At 36.9% G+C, this 16,406-nt stretch overlaps 1 protein-coding gene across 1 annotated transcript; it reads left to right on the top strand.

Annotated features, from left to right (window-relative positions):
- Nucleotides 1-3,200: 3,200 nt before the first annotated feature.
- Nucleotides 3,201-15,779, top strand: LOC145764819 (3 beta-hydroxysteroid dehydrogenase type 7-like). Its single transcript, XM_082576497.1, has 6 exons — nucleotides 3,201-3,384; nucleotides 3,775-3,933; nucleotides 7,428-7,651; nucleotides 10,888-11,076; nucleotides 12,787-12,999; nucleotides 14,733-15,779. The coding sequence occupies exons 1-6, from the start codon at nucleotides 3,225-3,227 to the stop codon at nucleotides 14,898-14,900; spliced, it is 1,113 nt and encodes a 370-aa protein (XP_082432623.1). The 5' UTR covers nucleotides 3,201-3,224; the 3' UTR covers nucleotides 14,901-15,779.
- The last annotated feature ends 627 nt before the right edge of the window (nucleotides 15,780-16,406 follow it).

Consider the following 16,406-nt stretch of genomic DNA (forward strand, 5'->3'; position numbering starts at 1 on the left):
GTAATTATTTTTTGCAACATCATTGATCAAAAACTTGATTTTTTTTCAAGTACACAAAAAGTGATCTTGAAAGTGATCTTGATCTTCAAGATCACGATCTTGATTTTGGTCTTCAAGATCACATAGTTTGGTGATCTTGATCTTGATCTTCAAGATCACCTATTCTTGGTGATCTTGATCTTGATCTTCAAGATCACCAATACTGGTGATCTTGCCCATCTCTGTGTGTATATGACATCGGTAACATCAAGTTTTGAGGTATGACAACTCTAATCAAATCTAATATCTCTAAAAATTTCGTGATGTTGCTGTATTTAAACTCAAAACTGTCTTTATTGTTCACAAATCATTAAATTGCATTTCTGAAATATCTAATGTGGTTAAACTGTTTTGTTCGATCTAGCGCATAAGGCTCAAATATGGGACTTTGGTCAAAATGACCCTATATGCGCTATCTCCAAAACTAGAGCCAATTCAGGAAAACTAAGGCCATATTCGGAATCAGCGCCCTTCAAAACCCCCCAAAATACTCTAACTTTGTCTGCCAAAAAATTTGTGTTGACCAGTGTCATCAAATCTTTCAACCCAAAGGGCTCAACAGGCAATTATTTGTTGGCACAGCCTCCTGTCTTTTAACAGTTTTTGAGTGTATTGTCACGTCTTTGTGCTTCTCATATTTTTGCTTTGTTTGTGCCACTATCTCGTGTTGTGCTTTTGTCCATCTTGCGTAATCTGCTTGAGTCACTCAACAGGCAATTATTTGTTGGCACAGCCTCCTGTCTTTTAACAGTTTTTGAGTGTATTGTCACGTCTTTGTGCTTCTCATATTTTTGCTTTGTTTGTGCCACTATCTCGTGTTGTGCTTTTGTCCATCTTGCGTAATCTGCTTGAGTCACTCAACAGGCAATTATTTGTTGGCACAGCCTCCTGTCTTTTAACAGTTTTTGAGTGTATTGTCACGTCTTTGTGCTTCTCATATTTTTGCTTTGTTTGTGCCACTATCTCGTGTTGTGCTTTTGTCCATCTTGCGTAATCTGCTTGAGTCACTCAACAGGCAATTATTTGTTGGCACAGCCTCCTGTCTTTTAACAGTTTTTGATTGTATTGTCACGAAATATCAACTTTTTATGAAAGCACTTTGAGAGTTTCAATTTTTTTAGAACATATAATGTCACTCTACTTTTGGCTACTTTCCCGAATATAACCATAGCCTAAACAATTTGTATAGAAAGGTAACTTTTATAATTAAACTTGCTTAAGGAGCTCACACAAAATGATAGCTGAAAAACTATGCAGCACATCGGTCAAGTATTGAGAGGTAAAAGTAATTAATTATTCAGAAAAAGACTCAAGCAGATTTCTAATCAAATCTAATATCTCTAAAAATTTCGTGATGTTGCTGTATTTAAACTCAAAACTGTCTTTATTGTTCACAATTGATCATTAAATTGCATTTCTGAAATATCTAATGTGGTTAAACTGTTTTGTTTGATCTAGCGCATAAGGCTCAAATATGGGATTTTGGTCAAAATGACCCTATGCGCTATCTCCAAAACTAGAGCCAATTCAGGAAAACTAAGGCCATATTCGGAATCAGCGCCCTTCAAAACCCCCCAAAATACTCTAACTTTGTCTGCCAAAAAATTTGTGTTGACCAGTGTCATCAAATCTTTCAACCCAAGGGGCTCAACACTCAACAGGCAATTATTTGTTGGCACAGCCTCCTGTCTTTTAACAGTTTTTGAGTGTATTGTCACGTCTTTGTGCTTCTCGTATTTTTGCTTTGTTTGTGCCATCCCTCTCTCGTGTTGTGCTTTTGTCCATCTTGCGTAATCTGCTTGAGTCACTCAACAGGCAATTAGGCTATTTGTTGGCACAGCCTCCTGTCTTTTAACAGTTTTTGATTGTATTGTCACGTCTTTGTGCTTCTCGTATTTTTGCTGTTTGTGCCATCACTATCTCGTGTTGTGCTTTTTTTGCTTGAGTCACTCAACAAGCAATTATTTGTTGGCACAGCCTCCTGTCTTTTAACAGTTTTTGATTGTATTGTCACGTCTTTGTGCTTCTTGTATTTTTGCTTTGTTTGTGCCATCCCTATCTCGTGTTGTGCTTTTGTCCATCTTGCGTAATCTGCTTGAGTCCTTTTCTGAACAATTAATTAATTTTACGACTCAAATACTTGACCCGTTATGCTGCGTAATTTTTCAGTTGTAATTTTGTGTGAGCTCCTTAAGCAAGTTTCTCAAATGTTTAGATTTGACCATATTTTTGCTGTGATAGTGTATGATTTTTTGTATTTCTTTAAAAAAAATATTTTTCTTATAGCTTAGGCTTGAAAATGGCTGTATGACTAGCCGAAAACGTCAACGTTAGTGTTAGTGTTGTTGCTGAGTTATGTCTGCTTATGATAACCATAAAAGTATGAAAGAAAATTCGAGGAATAGCATATGCATCCATTATTTTCATGATACCTTAGAGAGGACGACGAAGCGGCTTAATCAAATTATAGGAGGATTAGGACCAAAAGCAAAAAATCATTCAGTGAAATAAATTATCGTATTTGAAGTTTTGAGTTGCTTCTTTTTTCAATTTCCTGAATATAAACATTCTGCAAAAATTGTTTAAGTTTTAGCAGCCTACAGATGTTAACCTAACTAACCTACCCGCTGTTTTGTGTGTGGAAGAGTTTTTAATCTTGGTGAGATCAAATCAAAAATGAGAAACTCAATGCCGCTACTTTTCATAAATTTTGTCTTATGTCCAGGCAAGTGCCCAGTTGGTGTACATTTAAGTTAAGTGGACTGGAAGTCAAGATTATTGTTCGTCTTCTACCATGCTTTAAGTGCCTTACCAATACACAGCCTCGTTCTCCGTATTGGTGACAAACCAAAAAATACAAATGCAGTGTGGTAGCATTGCTCTCGCCAATCGCCTATGTAGTCAGCGATACAATTTTTAATGCCGAAAGAACTGAGAAAGAGCTTAACACCAGCAATGGTTAAAATGACCAAATTACCATACATATACACAAACAAGAAAGCCATTGAATCAACCTTTTTTGATTGTGTAAACTAGCCAAATTGTCTGCATAATTAGATTAATGGGTAACAGTAGGATACCATAGTTAAAGTTTTGACCGACGTACCGTAAGCTTATTTATACTTTTTCATATGTTCAGTTTAGTACGGTAGAGTGCCATAGGCCTGCAAGAGTAAAGCGTTAAGATGAAAAAGTGCTATTTAGTTACTGGAGCAGGTGGAAGACTAGGAAAGTATTTTGTTGAAATCTTGTGTCAAAACAACAATGATGGTGTCACAGAATTGAAGCTTGTTGATTTGCATTTTCGAGATGATTTACAAAGAAAACTATCAAAAGAGTGTGCAGGCAAGTGGTTCCATTGGGCATTTGCTGAAATAAACCAATCAACCGATGCAGGCTACTTGTCGTCATAGTTATTTCTTATTTCAAGCAATAAGTTTGAATTTCATGAGCTTAAGTTTATTAAACTTTGTACGGTAAGCTTAGGTTACTCTTCTTCTTCTTGAATTAGGCTTCTCGGACTAAGGGTCTATTTTTTCTACCAATGATGTTTTTTTCTGACTAGGATACATTAACAAGCTATTAGAAAGCAGTCACAGTGTTTGGTTTCGTCATCTAAGTAAGACAAGCAAACCTTCCGCTCCATTTGTTGGGTGGAAGATGTTGCAATTGTTGATAACTTTCAAATCTGCAATCGAGCTTAGGAATTGATCAGCATTGTGTATTACGTTGTAGAAGCTAAAATAAAGGTGCAATGGTTGACTGGAGACATCACGGACAAAACGTTTATGCGCAAAGCCGCAGAAGATGTGGATGTTGCTCTTCACATGGCTGGAATAATTGACTTTGGACGATCTATTTCTGACGAAACATTATGGAATGTCAACTGCAAAGGTAACGATTTCTTTTTTTTTTTCATAGCCACAGGTTTGTAGATAGCCTATATTTATATTTATGAAAGATTTCTAAAACAATTAACTACACTAAAACAATACATTAAACAATTTCAAGATTTGCCAAACCTTTTGGGCTACGGATCATCATCTGCGCATCGTTTTTTTCTCGAACTCTCATTATATTTTGCATCAATTTTCAGTCCTACCAAGCGCGAAAGAATAATTCAAAACGAAAAAAATCAGTGAAAGGAAGTATTCCAACACGAGTTTGACTTTCGGGTTTACAAATTTAGAAAACATTGAATCAGATTTATTCAGTGGTGGATTTCCAGAAGATTAACTTCCGGAGAGCTGTTTTTTTTTGCTTTCCAATTGCGCTAGGTGCCATAGAAAAAATTCAGAAATATGTCTTTATAAGACTTTGAAACAACACGCTTGATGTAGCCTACCTAAAACGTTGCTAAAGTAAGTATCATGGTTTATAGATGGTATAGCGTTGTTCAATGCAAATATTCATATTTTAGTGAAACAATAATACAAAAAAAAATACAAGTTATAGCCTAGAAAAAAAAGAAAAAAAATTGTTTTTAGTTTTTTCCACTTTTGATTTTTCAAGTTATAGCCTACAATTTTTAAGACAATTATCGTATTCAAAATCATAAAACCTCTGGCGACTTCGGGTCTCAATTGCCGGGTTACATCCATGACGTAATCAGGATCCAACATACTTCGCTGGTTAAAAATTTCTCAATGGAAGACGGACCATTCGTATAAAGAGTAAACTTGAAACAGTTACAGTGTGTAGAGAAGCACGGTCAGATGTCAGTATGAGGTTCATTTGTGAAAATCCGCGCTCACACTCGCTCGATGAAATTGGAAGAGATTATAGTGACGTTATCAAATTTTGAAGACTCTGGGAACTTCTTTTCGTAGTTGTATATTCACGACGTCCTCTCACAGCAGCTTCGCGTTCATCTAAGCGCAATCTCTTTGCCACTTCAATGATTTCGTTTTCTCCGTGTGTCATTACTGTGTCCTCTGGCCAAATAGTTGAATCAAGTATTTTTCAGTTGTTAGTAAATGGCAAGTCTGTTGAATTCAACAAGCGATCTTGGATGGAATTTCCTAAGTGATTATACACCCTTCTCTGTTGGGTGGAAAATACCACCCTTTGGTAGGGTGGAAATAACCATCTTTTCCAATAGGCTATGGGGTGGGAATGAAAACGTAGAAGTGGAATTTTTAAACCACCCCTAGAAGTGGTTAAAACTACAATTTTTGATTTACAGTGGAGAAGATGCCGGGATTGATTAGCGGGCTATTTCTGCAATTGTTTACATGTAATTCTACACCTTTAAACTCTATGTTTTCTTCAGCATCCTTAGCAATGGCCAATGCAATAATGTCGTCCGGGTTCGTTCCTTCGTGTTTCAAATAATTTTGCAAGATTATTAATTTTGTTATCTGTATTTCAAATAGTAGCCTACATGCTCTGTTTTACAGTTCAAGGCTTAGGCTATTTGGGATAATTCTTGCGAGTATGCCAAGTCCAACAAGAAATCCGTGGATGTTATCTTCGACAAGAGTCCTTGATATTTCGCACGTTCCCGAGAATCTCTTGTGTCGCTAATAGCCCCCTTTTTGAAAAATTCGAAAAGTGCTGGGAAATCATTCCAGACGGCACTAACTGTGCGGAAATTCGAGGCTACCCAACGTGTGTCCAGTAGGCCTACCCTTCCGATTTTCAACAACTGCACTTCAACAGCCGCTGCATATTCACCCAATTCCCTGTTATTGATAGGAGAAGCGTGGTAAAGGCTATAGCGTTTGTCCACAAAAAGATCGAAATCGATTCAAATTACTGACTGATTTTACAGCATGACGAACCGATAGTTCCAATCTATGGTTGCACAATACCACACCACAATGTCTGGAAATTAATCACGAAGCCATTTTGCTACACCATTTTTGCGACCTATCATCACAGCCGCGCCATAACATACAACACCAATCAAACAAGAAGATAAAAATGTTATAGACATGCCATATGATTTTAGGCAGCTCTTCAGAAAATCATAGATGCTATTCGCCGTAAGACTAGCGAGCTCAACAAGACAAATACATTCACAGGTTTGCTTCCGTCAAGACTGGTACGAAGATCAGAGTGAATACCCGATTTAACGTGTTCGACTCATCAAGAATTATGTATATACTTTTACTGAACAGGGCAAAGCATAATGAGAGTATAAAATATTTGAGCTTCCGGAACGCCGTTCCGGAGAAGTCAATTTTTTGATTGAGCTTCCGGAGCGGCGCTCCGGACCGCTCCGGCTGAAATCCAGACCTGGATTTATTAACAAAACTAACAACAGCAATGAGACGATTGGGCTGTGTCTTATCACACGATTTACCCATTTAGCCTACGAGCTATTTTTGAACAGAAAACTTGTAAGTCACAGTAGCCTACACTGGAAGTTTGGACCTGTATTTTTTCTTAATATTAGCAATTATCTTTGACAGTGGACGTGGTTAACTGTACAATATAATTTTTGCTCTATTGTCACAGACCACCTGTGTAGTCGTCATGTGAACCACCAGTGGTCCACCGGCTACAGTTTAAGAAACCCTGTCGTAACGAGTCTCCAACAAGTCAGCAGACGTGAACTGAGCAAGCGACAACTGAGCAAGTGACAACTGAGCTAAAACCATTTGAGGAAGTGGTTGAAGTTGGTAAATGATGAAACTGAGAAAGTAATAACTGAGCAAACGGAAGCTTGACATGTCACAAATCAACAAATTCAGTTTAGCAAGCGATGATCATTGATCAAGCCAGTTCGACGCGAGCAGTAAATCTTATTTGATGAATTGGGAAGTAGCGGAAATGTAGGCCTACTTGCTGAGTTGAAGTAGCCTACTTGCTGATTAGTCGCATGCCGGGTAGTCCGACTACCGTCGTAACATACCTTCAGTTAAACGTGGAATCATATATTTGGGTATCGTACAGAGGTAGTTTCTTAGGCATTCAGTCTGCTTATAAAAAAAATATGGAGGCTACTGGTGCATGTGGTAGTAGGATACACGTACAACAGTGTAAGTGGCACTGCAGTAATTTTGTTGAACAAACGTTTAATGCACAAATAATAATCATTGCCATTTAATCACTACCGTACATATTCAATCACATGAATGTATTAGCGTTTACGCATTTTTTAACTTGAGTAAAAAACGCAGAGCCCAAAATGCAAGTTACAAATTAAACTCACGTTTAGAGAAATTTTTCGAAAACTACGGTATATGCAATTTCCATCTTTAATACTAAAATCTGGATGACACTGTGAATATTATTGAGATTGATTGAGAATACCAACGTGCTTTCTTTTAAATGTTTTTATTTTCTTTACATAACAAACAAAACTAAGGGAATACCGAAAGTGGAAATGTGTAAGAGTCTTGATTCATGTCAAAAAAAAATTTACTGGAATACTTGTGTAGGAGCAATAGAATGCATGGAAGCTTGCTATCATGAGAATGTACAGCACTTCATATTCACAAGTTCGTCTGAAGCAATGGGTCCGAATGCCAATAGGGATCGAATGCACATGGGAAATGAAAACACAGAGTACTTGTACAAACCTCCATTCATGTACGCCAAAGCTAAACGCGAAGCAGAAAACTATATTTTAGCTGCAAACGGAAGAAATTTAGTGAACGGAAAAGTAAGTTATTGTTTGACAAATAGCCTGAGCTTCACTTCTTTCGACATATATACCGGTACCTACTGTAGGCCTAGTTGATATAAAAAAAGAAAAAAGCAACAGGCGGCCAAGTCGGCTAGTCTAAACGAAATGCAATTTTTCAATAAATCAATGTTCTGTCAATTCGTAAAAAAATATATTGCATTTGCTCTTGAGATTGAAGAGATTTGTTGGCAAATTGAAAAGATTCGCATGGTAATGACACAGGTTTAGGTACAGAATTTTGGCAAAATCTGCTCCATTCCGTAGTAAGAGAAGTGTGGTAGGCTACGTGGGTAGCGATTTGCACCGATAAAAATCAAAATTGGGCTAAGTTTGATTAAACGATATGATTTTCATAAATTTGTATTTAAGAATTATGACTTCAGTTTTAGTTTTCTCAGAGCGATCAAAACCCTTGTCCTACTGTAGGCTCCAATTCAAACAAATTTCTCATAAGCAACCTGGGTGTTGTTGTATAGAATAGCCTAATTTTGTATGAGTGTAGTATCTACAAGTAGGACTCTTTCTTTTGCGATTAGGTTAGCCTGTGTTTCTTATCACAAAACAGCTTGTGGTAGATAAGCTATATCAAATCATAAGATTCAAACATGTAAATTACTGCAGATTGTAAACGCGTGTTCAGTGACCTGCTGAAGCTGGCCTACATTTTATCTGTAGACCTGTTGTAAACACATTACTGGTATTAGCCTACATTACAAGTTGTTTGATGTAGTGTTTCACATAAGTGTTACTGAAAACAGCTCTCGTAATTTCATAGATAGTGTCCTTTTTTTCTTCCAAATTTGATTGGAAAATTAATAAACTTTCTAAATCAATATATTCATCATAAAGTCTCATCTTCACTATAACTCTCATATTAATAAAATTGAAAGCATACTTATAATAGTTTGTACTATAGTTTGTACAACAAACAATCGGCAATAAAACAAGCCTAATTGGGTTGAATAGCATTAACAATACGGTACTCAAGCTACGACATAGTCAATGAAATAAAACACACTCAAACGTATTATAAACCAGGCCCGTAATTATACATTTTAGCTTGGGGAGGCTCAAAAGCTGTTGCGAAGTAAAAGGCTATGCACATAACATTTGTAGTTGCAATTAGTCTAATTTGCGGTTTTTCGGGCAAAGGCACGGCATATGTTATAAAGTCACAAGGTGCTAGATAGCAGTAATTTCGAATGATTGGGATAATTCCAGCCAAAACATGGGTAATTCCAGCCAAAATGATTGCAGAATAGAATAGATGCAGTCAGTGGCGTAGCCAGGAATTTGTAAAGGGGGGTTTTTGACGACCCAGCGGCGGGGGGTCTGGGGGGCCTCCCCCAGAAAATTTTGAAAAATTGCTTTGAATTTGGTGCATTCTGAGAGCATTTTCAACAAAAATGTGGGTATGAACATTCCTGCAAAATTGTGCTGTCCGGTGGCATAACAAAAGAATAAGATTATGTTTTCTTCGGTATTTTTCGGAAATAAAACTAAGTCTCTATGTTTTCTTGTTGCTAAATCCTGGCTGAGATGTTTGAATGTTTGGTATTGACAAAACTCGCTCTTTTAATGCAGTTTTGCTTAAAATTAGGCAATTTCTTTTTAGACTGAAAGCATCACACGTGCCAAAGGGGGGGGGGGGGGGTTGTAATCCCCAACCCCCCCCCCCCCCCTTGGCTACGCCACTGGATGCAATATTTTTAACACACAACTTTGTCAGGAATGACCCTCGTGACTTTGTCTGGTACAGGTCTCCACCAAACCAATTTATCCCCTTTGGGGTGTAATATTCGGTAGTAAACGTCAAAAAACACTAACAGCTATCCAAGCTGATACCAATGTTGATTTATTTGTTTTTAAGAGATATTCATGGACAATATTTCCAAAACCAGCATCTTACTCCATTGTAATTGCTTTTACCTGAGATGCCTTGCCAAAAAAACTCACCCAAATTTAAAAATCATTATCGTGCAATCTGTCTGGAATAACCCTATAACTATTACCCCACCAGTACATAACAACTACAAAATTACAAGCAAGATAATTGTACAAAGTGACATATGAGAATCAAAAAAAATTAATTATAGAAAGTCTTGGGTCTGGGATTACCGTAGGCTACTCATTTGGAATTGGAAAACCAAATGTAGCTTGCCTGGCAGAGTTTTTACTTTGAGCTTGGGGGGGCATTGCCCCCCCAAGCCCCCCCGGCAATTACGGGCCTGTTATAAACCAGGCGTTTACTGTTATTTTATACACAGTTGCTCCGTGAACTGTGGTTTCGATTAACTGATGTGCGATAAACTATACACTTGTAGACTCGAACTACCGGTAGCCTACATGGATAAACTGTCATTCAACAAAATATCGGGGAGCTACAATAATATAAATTTGCTTGTTGAGGCTAGTGTTGCACATTTTTTATACTTATAAATAATAAATAAAAAAATGCATACTGGTTTTTTATCTGAAACTTTAAGTGGCAATTGAGAAAGATGTCAAATCTTCTCCATTCAGCGGCATCTAGTGGATGGAATAATTCTCGGCAACATCGCAACAACACTTAAACAACAATCAAAAACTTCACTCTGCCAATCTCTGCAACTGATCCTGCAACGCATTTCAAGACTGCTATCCATTCAGCGGGCACCTAGTGAATGGAATAATTCCTTGGCAAGAACACTTTAACAATCGGAAAACTTCACTCTGCCAATCTCGGTAACCGGCTCTGCGTCAAAAGCCTCTACAAGTATGCGAAACTACCAGCCAGGAATAATCTATCAGAGGCTCTGTCAGTCCGAGGATAAAGATTCAAAGCCAAATCAACCATCTGACAAAGCCAGCCATTTCTAATCAATGCCTTAAATCCTCATTTCGTCGTCAAGCCGGATCAGAATCGGATTCGATCCTGATCCGGCTTCTATCAAGAAAAAAAAAACGAAAACCAGATCCGATCCCGATGCATCCAAAAACAGTAACTTTCCGGTTCTGTTCGGAATCTTGTGCCTGAACACCTTTGCTAAATAGCCTCCTACCACACCTTACGGCAAAAACTAAGCTGATGGCTTGGAAAAAGGTAAGAGTTTTTACATAAAATTATATTACGCAAAAGAGGAAAACTTTTTAAAAATTGTGTTTTTCAATGAAAAGGGTTTAATTTTTTAAGTATGCTACGTTTCTTCTTATAACTGCATAACTTGTTGCAGAAATTCGTCACGTGTGCCTTGCGACCATGTGGGTTTTATGGTGGTGAAGATCCTATTCTGAAAGAAATTCTGAGAAGCGCACTTAAAGACAGAGTTCTACGAAGCCCATCTTCTGCCACTTGCTTGCAAACAAGAATGCGAGTTGAAAATGTGGCTTGGTCCCACATTCTAGCAGCTCGTAAAATTCAGGTTTGTAGTGAGGAGTGTTTTTAATTCTATACAAAATTTAAAAATCGAAGATTATTTGAAAAATAAGAACTAGAAAAAACTCGGGTTTTTAAAGTTAAAAAAGTGCAATATTGCGTGATGTTAAGAGTATTAGCATATAACTTTAACGTTATGGTAGCCTACTGCTAATGCTTAGGCCTAACTTGTAAGGTGCATACGAATTTTATATTTCTGTCTGCGTGAATTGAAAGGAGGCGACGAAACGACCATAGACAGTTTTCAAGGTCATCGACTATAAAAGCAATAAGCTTCTTGTAAGTTACTTAGCAACAACAAAAATAACCGGATGTAAAAAACAAAATGATTATTGCAAAATAGAAAAATGTAGGCTACACTAAAGTAAATAGAAACAATAAAAGATTAAAATCTTAAAACTAGCTGAGAAAAAGAGTAGCCTACAAAGATAATATAGAAAATACACTTTAAAATATCAATAAAACACAATTATTTTTTGGCTGAGACTTAGCTTATATAGCCGATTACTGACGCATGAAATTAAAGCGTTGAAAATTTCATTATTTAGTTTATTTTTCATTTTCTTGACCAGCAGTTCTATTGTTCAAAGCTATTTCGGCTACATTGATGTGCATCTTTTCAAGATTTTCAGATATCTTCTTAGTAGCTTGAAAAAGATACTTCCTTTTTCAAAATTTCTCGCTGTGGAGGAATGACCTCAGTGTTGTTACTTTAACTTTCCATAACCACAACGAACTTTTCAGATCAAGTAGCCTAACTAACCTTGGACTCTTCAACGAGTTCAACGACAACACTTTCTTAATGCTCTTCCACGTGATCATCAGAGCATTGTGGATAGAGTCTTTCGAAAAGAAATGTTGCTAAGATTGCAATTGTGGTCTTTCGGATTTTGTATTTAAAATGTGGTCGTAATTCAAACCGGTATTTGAGACAATTTAATATATGAATAAGTGGATCAATTCCACATTTCGTCTTTCTGACACACGTTTCAACAATCTCTTTTGCAGATTGCCACTAATCTCTGTAAGTTAATCAAATCTTTCCGCTTTTTGTTTTTGTTTTTTTGGATGAATGTGAACACTTTTTCAGCCAGATTTAAGTCAGTATTCTCTTTGTAAATGTAATTGACTGCCATTTCAATTTGACAAGAGCTTCACAAAGCTCACCGTTTCATATTCGTCTTTGGAAAACTAAATCTCGCCCAAGTGCATTCATCGCTACGTAGCTCAGGAAAACAGCCGAGTATCTTCAACAATCTATTGTTCCGCTTAGTCTTGCAATCTTGGAAAAGAGCTTTCTATTTTCCGAAAGAGGCCTTATTCTGAGGTTGTAAATTGTGATCATTGCACTCAGCAAATGTTCACAACAGCTCCAATGCCTTGCCGACCGTTAGCTTACCTTACACCTTACAGCAATTGTGTTAAACTAAGGATCAGCTAGCATGTTGTATGACATTGCAACAGTTAACTGTGGAAAGTAGTAGGCTACGAAACAGAGCGCGATCAGTACGAAACGAACAGCGTACAGCTTCAACCAGACCATTTTAATTTTGTCAAAATAATTGTCCTGCTATTAATAATAACACAAAAACAAGTGGATATGGTAGGTCTACGGATGCGTAATTTATAAACTTTACGACCTATAGCTTAATGTTTGTGTAGAGTAAAAATTAGCTACCGGTACTCTACATTAAAGGTCAACGAACAACTCATTGGAGGAAACGCATATTTTATCGGAGATGATACGCCTAACATGTCATATTCAAGATTGAACCTTGAGTTTTTTAAACCTTTGGGTTTCACTATTTCAAAGCGAGAACCGTTCTTACCCTATTGGATGCTGTATACATTGTCAATGTGCATGCTGTTTCTGGCCAAGCTTCTCTTGCTTGTGGGAATAAAGAAAAAGGTAAGAATGTGCTAGTGTTGGGAGGTAAGTTACGAGATATTATGAGGAGAGACAATGAGGTACTTTTAAGCCAGGGCGGGGCTATTTTAGGGGTCTGTAACCTTTCTAAAAAGTCCTGAAATTTTAGAAGGCACTTCGTATTTTTAGATATAGGCCGTGCGTTTTTCTCAGAATGTCTTTATTTAAAGTCCGAAGATCACATTGGTACCAAGCGTCAATAGCCCTGATGAGACACAGAAGTAGCCTACTAAAGTCTTTGTGTGGATTTTACTGCATTTTTGGCAACTTTCATTGCAAGCTATCTACATGATCAAATTCCTTTGACAACAAGTTGACAATTCCCTACGCAACAAATATTTTTAAACATAATTGCGCTAACAACGCTAGTTTGAAAGTAGTTTTTATGTAAATGTGTTCCTCAGCTCTGCCTCTTTGACTAAAACGTGCTTTTTCTCAAGAAAAAGTCACGACCTAATAACGGTGATTTCGATGTTAAACCTAGAAATAGCTACTAAAATTTATATCTTTTATTCGTGCATTTTGACCTGCATGCAGAGATGGGCAAGATCACCAGTTTTGGTGATCTTGAAGATGAACACTTTCAAGATCACTTTTTGTATAGGTTATTTGTAAAATGCATTTCTTGATCAATGAGAATGCAAAAAAGCAAAATGCACTTGTAAGCAACCTAGTTAAAGCTAGTTGGTAATGCTAACTTTTCCTGCTCGAGTGCTCGCACAAAAAATTATAGTAAGTTACTATAATTTAGTAAGAGAATGACTGTTGTTATCGTCGTCATAGTTAGCGTAGGGTCGCAACATTACGCTTAAGACCGAGGTTATATTTTGACCACCTCTAGGTCGTGTAGACTGTAACCGTGCTGAATATCTGGACATAATTTCAGCTATCATGCAGTTATATCTATTGTACATTAAGGATTATATTAGACCGTGTCGCTTGGATGGAATAGGGTCGTAGCTAAAGGGGCTCGGGGAAGCAATCCTTCTCCAGAATTATATCTTGCCATGCCCAAAAATAGGCTTTTAAGTTTTATTGCTATTGAAACATTTTAATGAAATTGTAGGCTATTGCATGTTGAATGACGTTTCATAAACGGGTTGCTGCATTCATTTGCTATATTATTTTAAACAAGCTCATTGTTTCGAATATTGAACTGTTTGCCTCAAAACAGTAACTTTTCCCTTCTAGCTGGGTCACTGCGTAAGTTCATTTCTTAATAACTAACACACAAGGCTTTTTTCATTTTGAATTAACACTTATAAAACTAAATTGAGACTACAAATCAACTTAAGCATAGACAGTAGACACACGTCATACGGTAGCTCAGTGGTCACTAACTACTTTGCACTGCACGAATTCTAAAAAAATGCTTCTATTTAATAGGCCTAAGTCAACTTAAATTTCTGAGTGATCTTGATCTTATTGATTTACAAGATCATGATCACAGATCATAGATCAAAAGTGATCATAGATCAAGATCATCAAAAAAAAGTGATCTTTAAGATCAAAATAGCGCCCATCTCTGCCTGCACGACATCAAGTTGGTGCACGATGTCTTTATTTGTCTATTCGCATTGGTATACGGTAAAGCAATTCACTTTATTGATTTATTATAAGCTTTTCGAATAATGAGATTATGTTATCGCATGCATCTTTATGTCATGAAGCTCATTAGCCTACATTACTGTATATAAGCGCTTTGAAATTTGTAGGTGTTGCTGACCCCTGGAGCATTATCGGTAGCTACAACGTATTTCACATATTCTCATCAAAAATTTGTCGAACACTTCGAATACAAGCCTATTCTGAGTTGGAAAGAATCGCTTGAAAAAACAAGAGAAGACACTAAAAGAATGCTGGAAGAAATAGGCTTGAAATAAGCGAAAGTAGGGCTACCATATGTCCTCTTTTAGGAGGATTTGTCCTCTTTTTTCATAAAAAACAAATTGTCCTCCGAGAACGAAAAAAACTCCGAGCATTTTCAAGTGAGGACATTTTCCTCACTTGAAAATGCTAAAATGTCTTCTTTTTTGCATTGCTATCATTTTCAACAAGGTTTTATTTTGATGTGACCTTGGCGAAAGCTAAATAAGGCTAAGCAACGATACCAAAAAAGAAAAGTATGTTTTCTGTGAGCTGTGGCAGAAGTAGGCTATCCTTGTTTAAGAAAAGTGTTTATTGACTTTGAAGTTGGCAATACATTGCTTGCTGTGGATATGGTGGATACATTTATTTCTGTGGCAAACGAAGGAAGTGTTACTCGATGACCATGTCAGATGTATTTTTATTGTTCGACTTTTGTTTTGCCTGTTTGGATATATAGACCGCTAATTTCATTTTTTGAGTTCACATCCTTTGATTGGATGCTTATTGCTTATGTTGTCTTACACGAAAGAATAGGTTAACGCTTTTCAGTGGTGTGTGGCAGTATCTGTTAGAGAAAAATGTTGGCATTGATGATGTTAAACTGTTCGATCTAAACCAAAGCTAGTGCAAAGGCGTCTTAAACTTGATAGCTAGCTTGCATTAGCTTTGTTTAAATGATGGCATATTAGAAAATGGACAGAATAGTTCAAATATTGCAGAAGCAGAACTATAGATTTATTTTAATGAATTGTTAAAAATCGAGCAATTCTTCATCTGCAATAAGCTATGGCTCAAAATGCAAATGTAAAACGCATGTTTTCTGTTGAGAAAATCAAATGAACAGCAAAATGTTCATTGACTGAATCTGACAAATAAATATGTTTTGTTTTTCATTTGTCGCTTTTTGCTACATAGCCATATAATCTTCTAAGACAGTGGTTCTTAACCTTTTTGTTTTGGCGGACCCCTTTTGGTGCCCTCAAAGCGGTCGTGGACCCCTAAAAAATTTATAGCATATCGCGTCTCCTTTTTTATAAGTTTTGAAACGGCACACTTAGAAGAATCTGCTGAACTTGCGACGCACTTATGATGATTGATGACATTGACGATTGACGAAGTTATGTTATGAGCTATATCTTGGCACACAGGATCAAAAATCTGTATTCTATATGCTGATTGAATGCTTTTTTGCAAATAAATAGAGTTTTTGTGACCTTTACAAAAAAAAATTCTCGTTTTTCATTTGTAACCAATATTTCGTTGTAATCACAGCCATGGAAAATTCGTGAGTGCTAATAAGCTACAGACTGACGTTTGTTTTGTTTGTTTGTTTATCTTTATCCTGCATTGCGGGAAAGCGGACTTGAGCGCTATGCATCGGTGTACGCCTTCCGACATACACCTGACCCACGCTGCAGCCGACGGCAATGTCTGTTTCCGGTTGTCTACTCTACTTATGACTTAAATTTGGTACTACCCATTACTCGAAATCGATCACTGGGTAGAGGCAATTATCGTAA

Source organism: Aplidium turbinatum, chromosome 2 (genome assembly GCF_918807975.1).
Source record: "Aplidium turbinatum chromosome 2, kaAplTurb1.1, whole genome shotgun sequence".
In the NCBI taxonomy this organism is placed as follows: Eukaryota; Metazoa; Chordata; class Ascidiacea; order Aplousobranchia; family Polyclinidae; genus Aplidium; species Aplidium turbinatum.

Excerpts from the sequence above, each read along its gene's own strand:
- LOC145764819 (XM_082576497.1), top strand. The coding sequence starts at position 3,225 with ATGAAAAAGTGCTATTTAGTTACTGGAGCAGGTGGAAGACTAGGAAAG. Across the intron at positions 3,934-7,427 it reads ATGGAATGTCAACTGCAAAG|GAGCAATAGAATGCATGGAA; the intron begins GTAACGATTTCT and ends ATACTTGTGTAG. Across the intron at positions 7,652-10,887 it reads GAAATTTAGTGAACGGAAAA|AAATTCGTCACGTGTGCCTT; the intron begins GTAAGTTATTGT and ends AACTTGTTGCAG.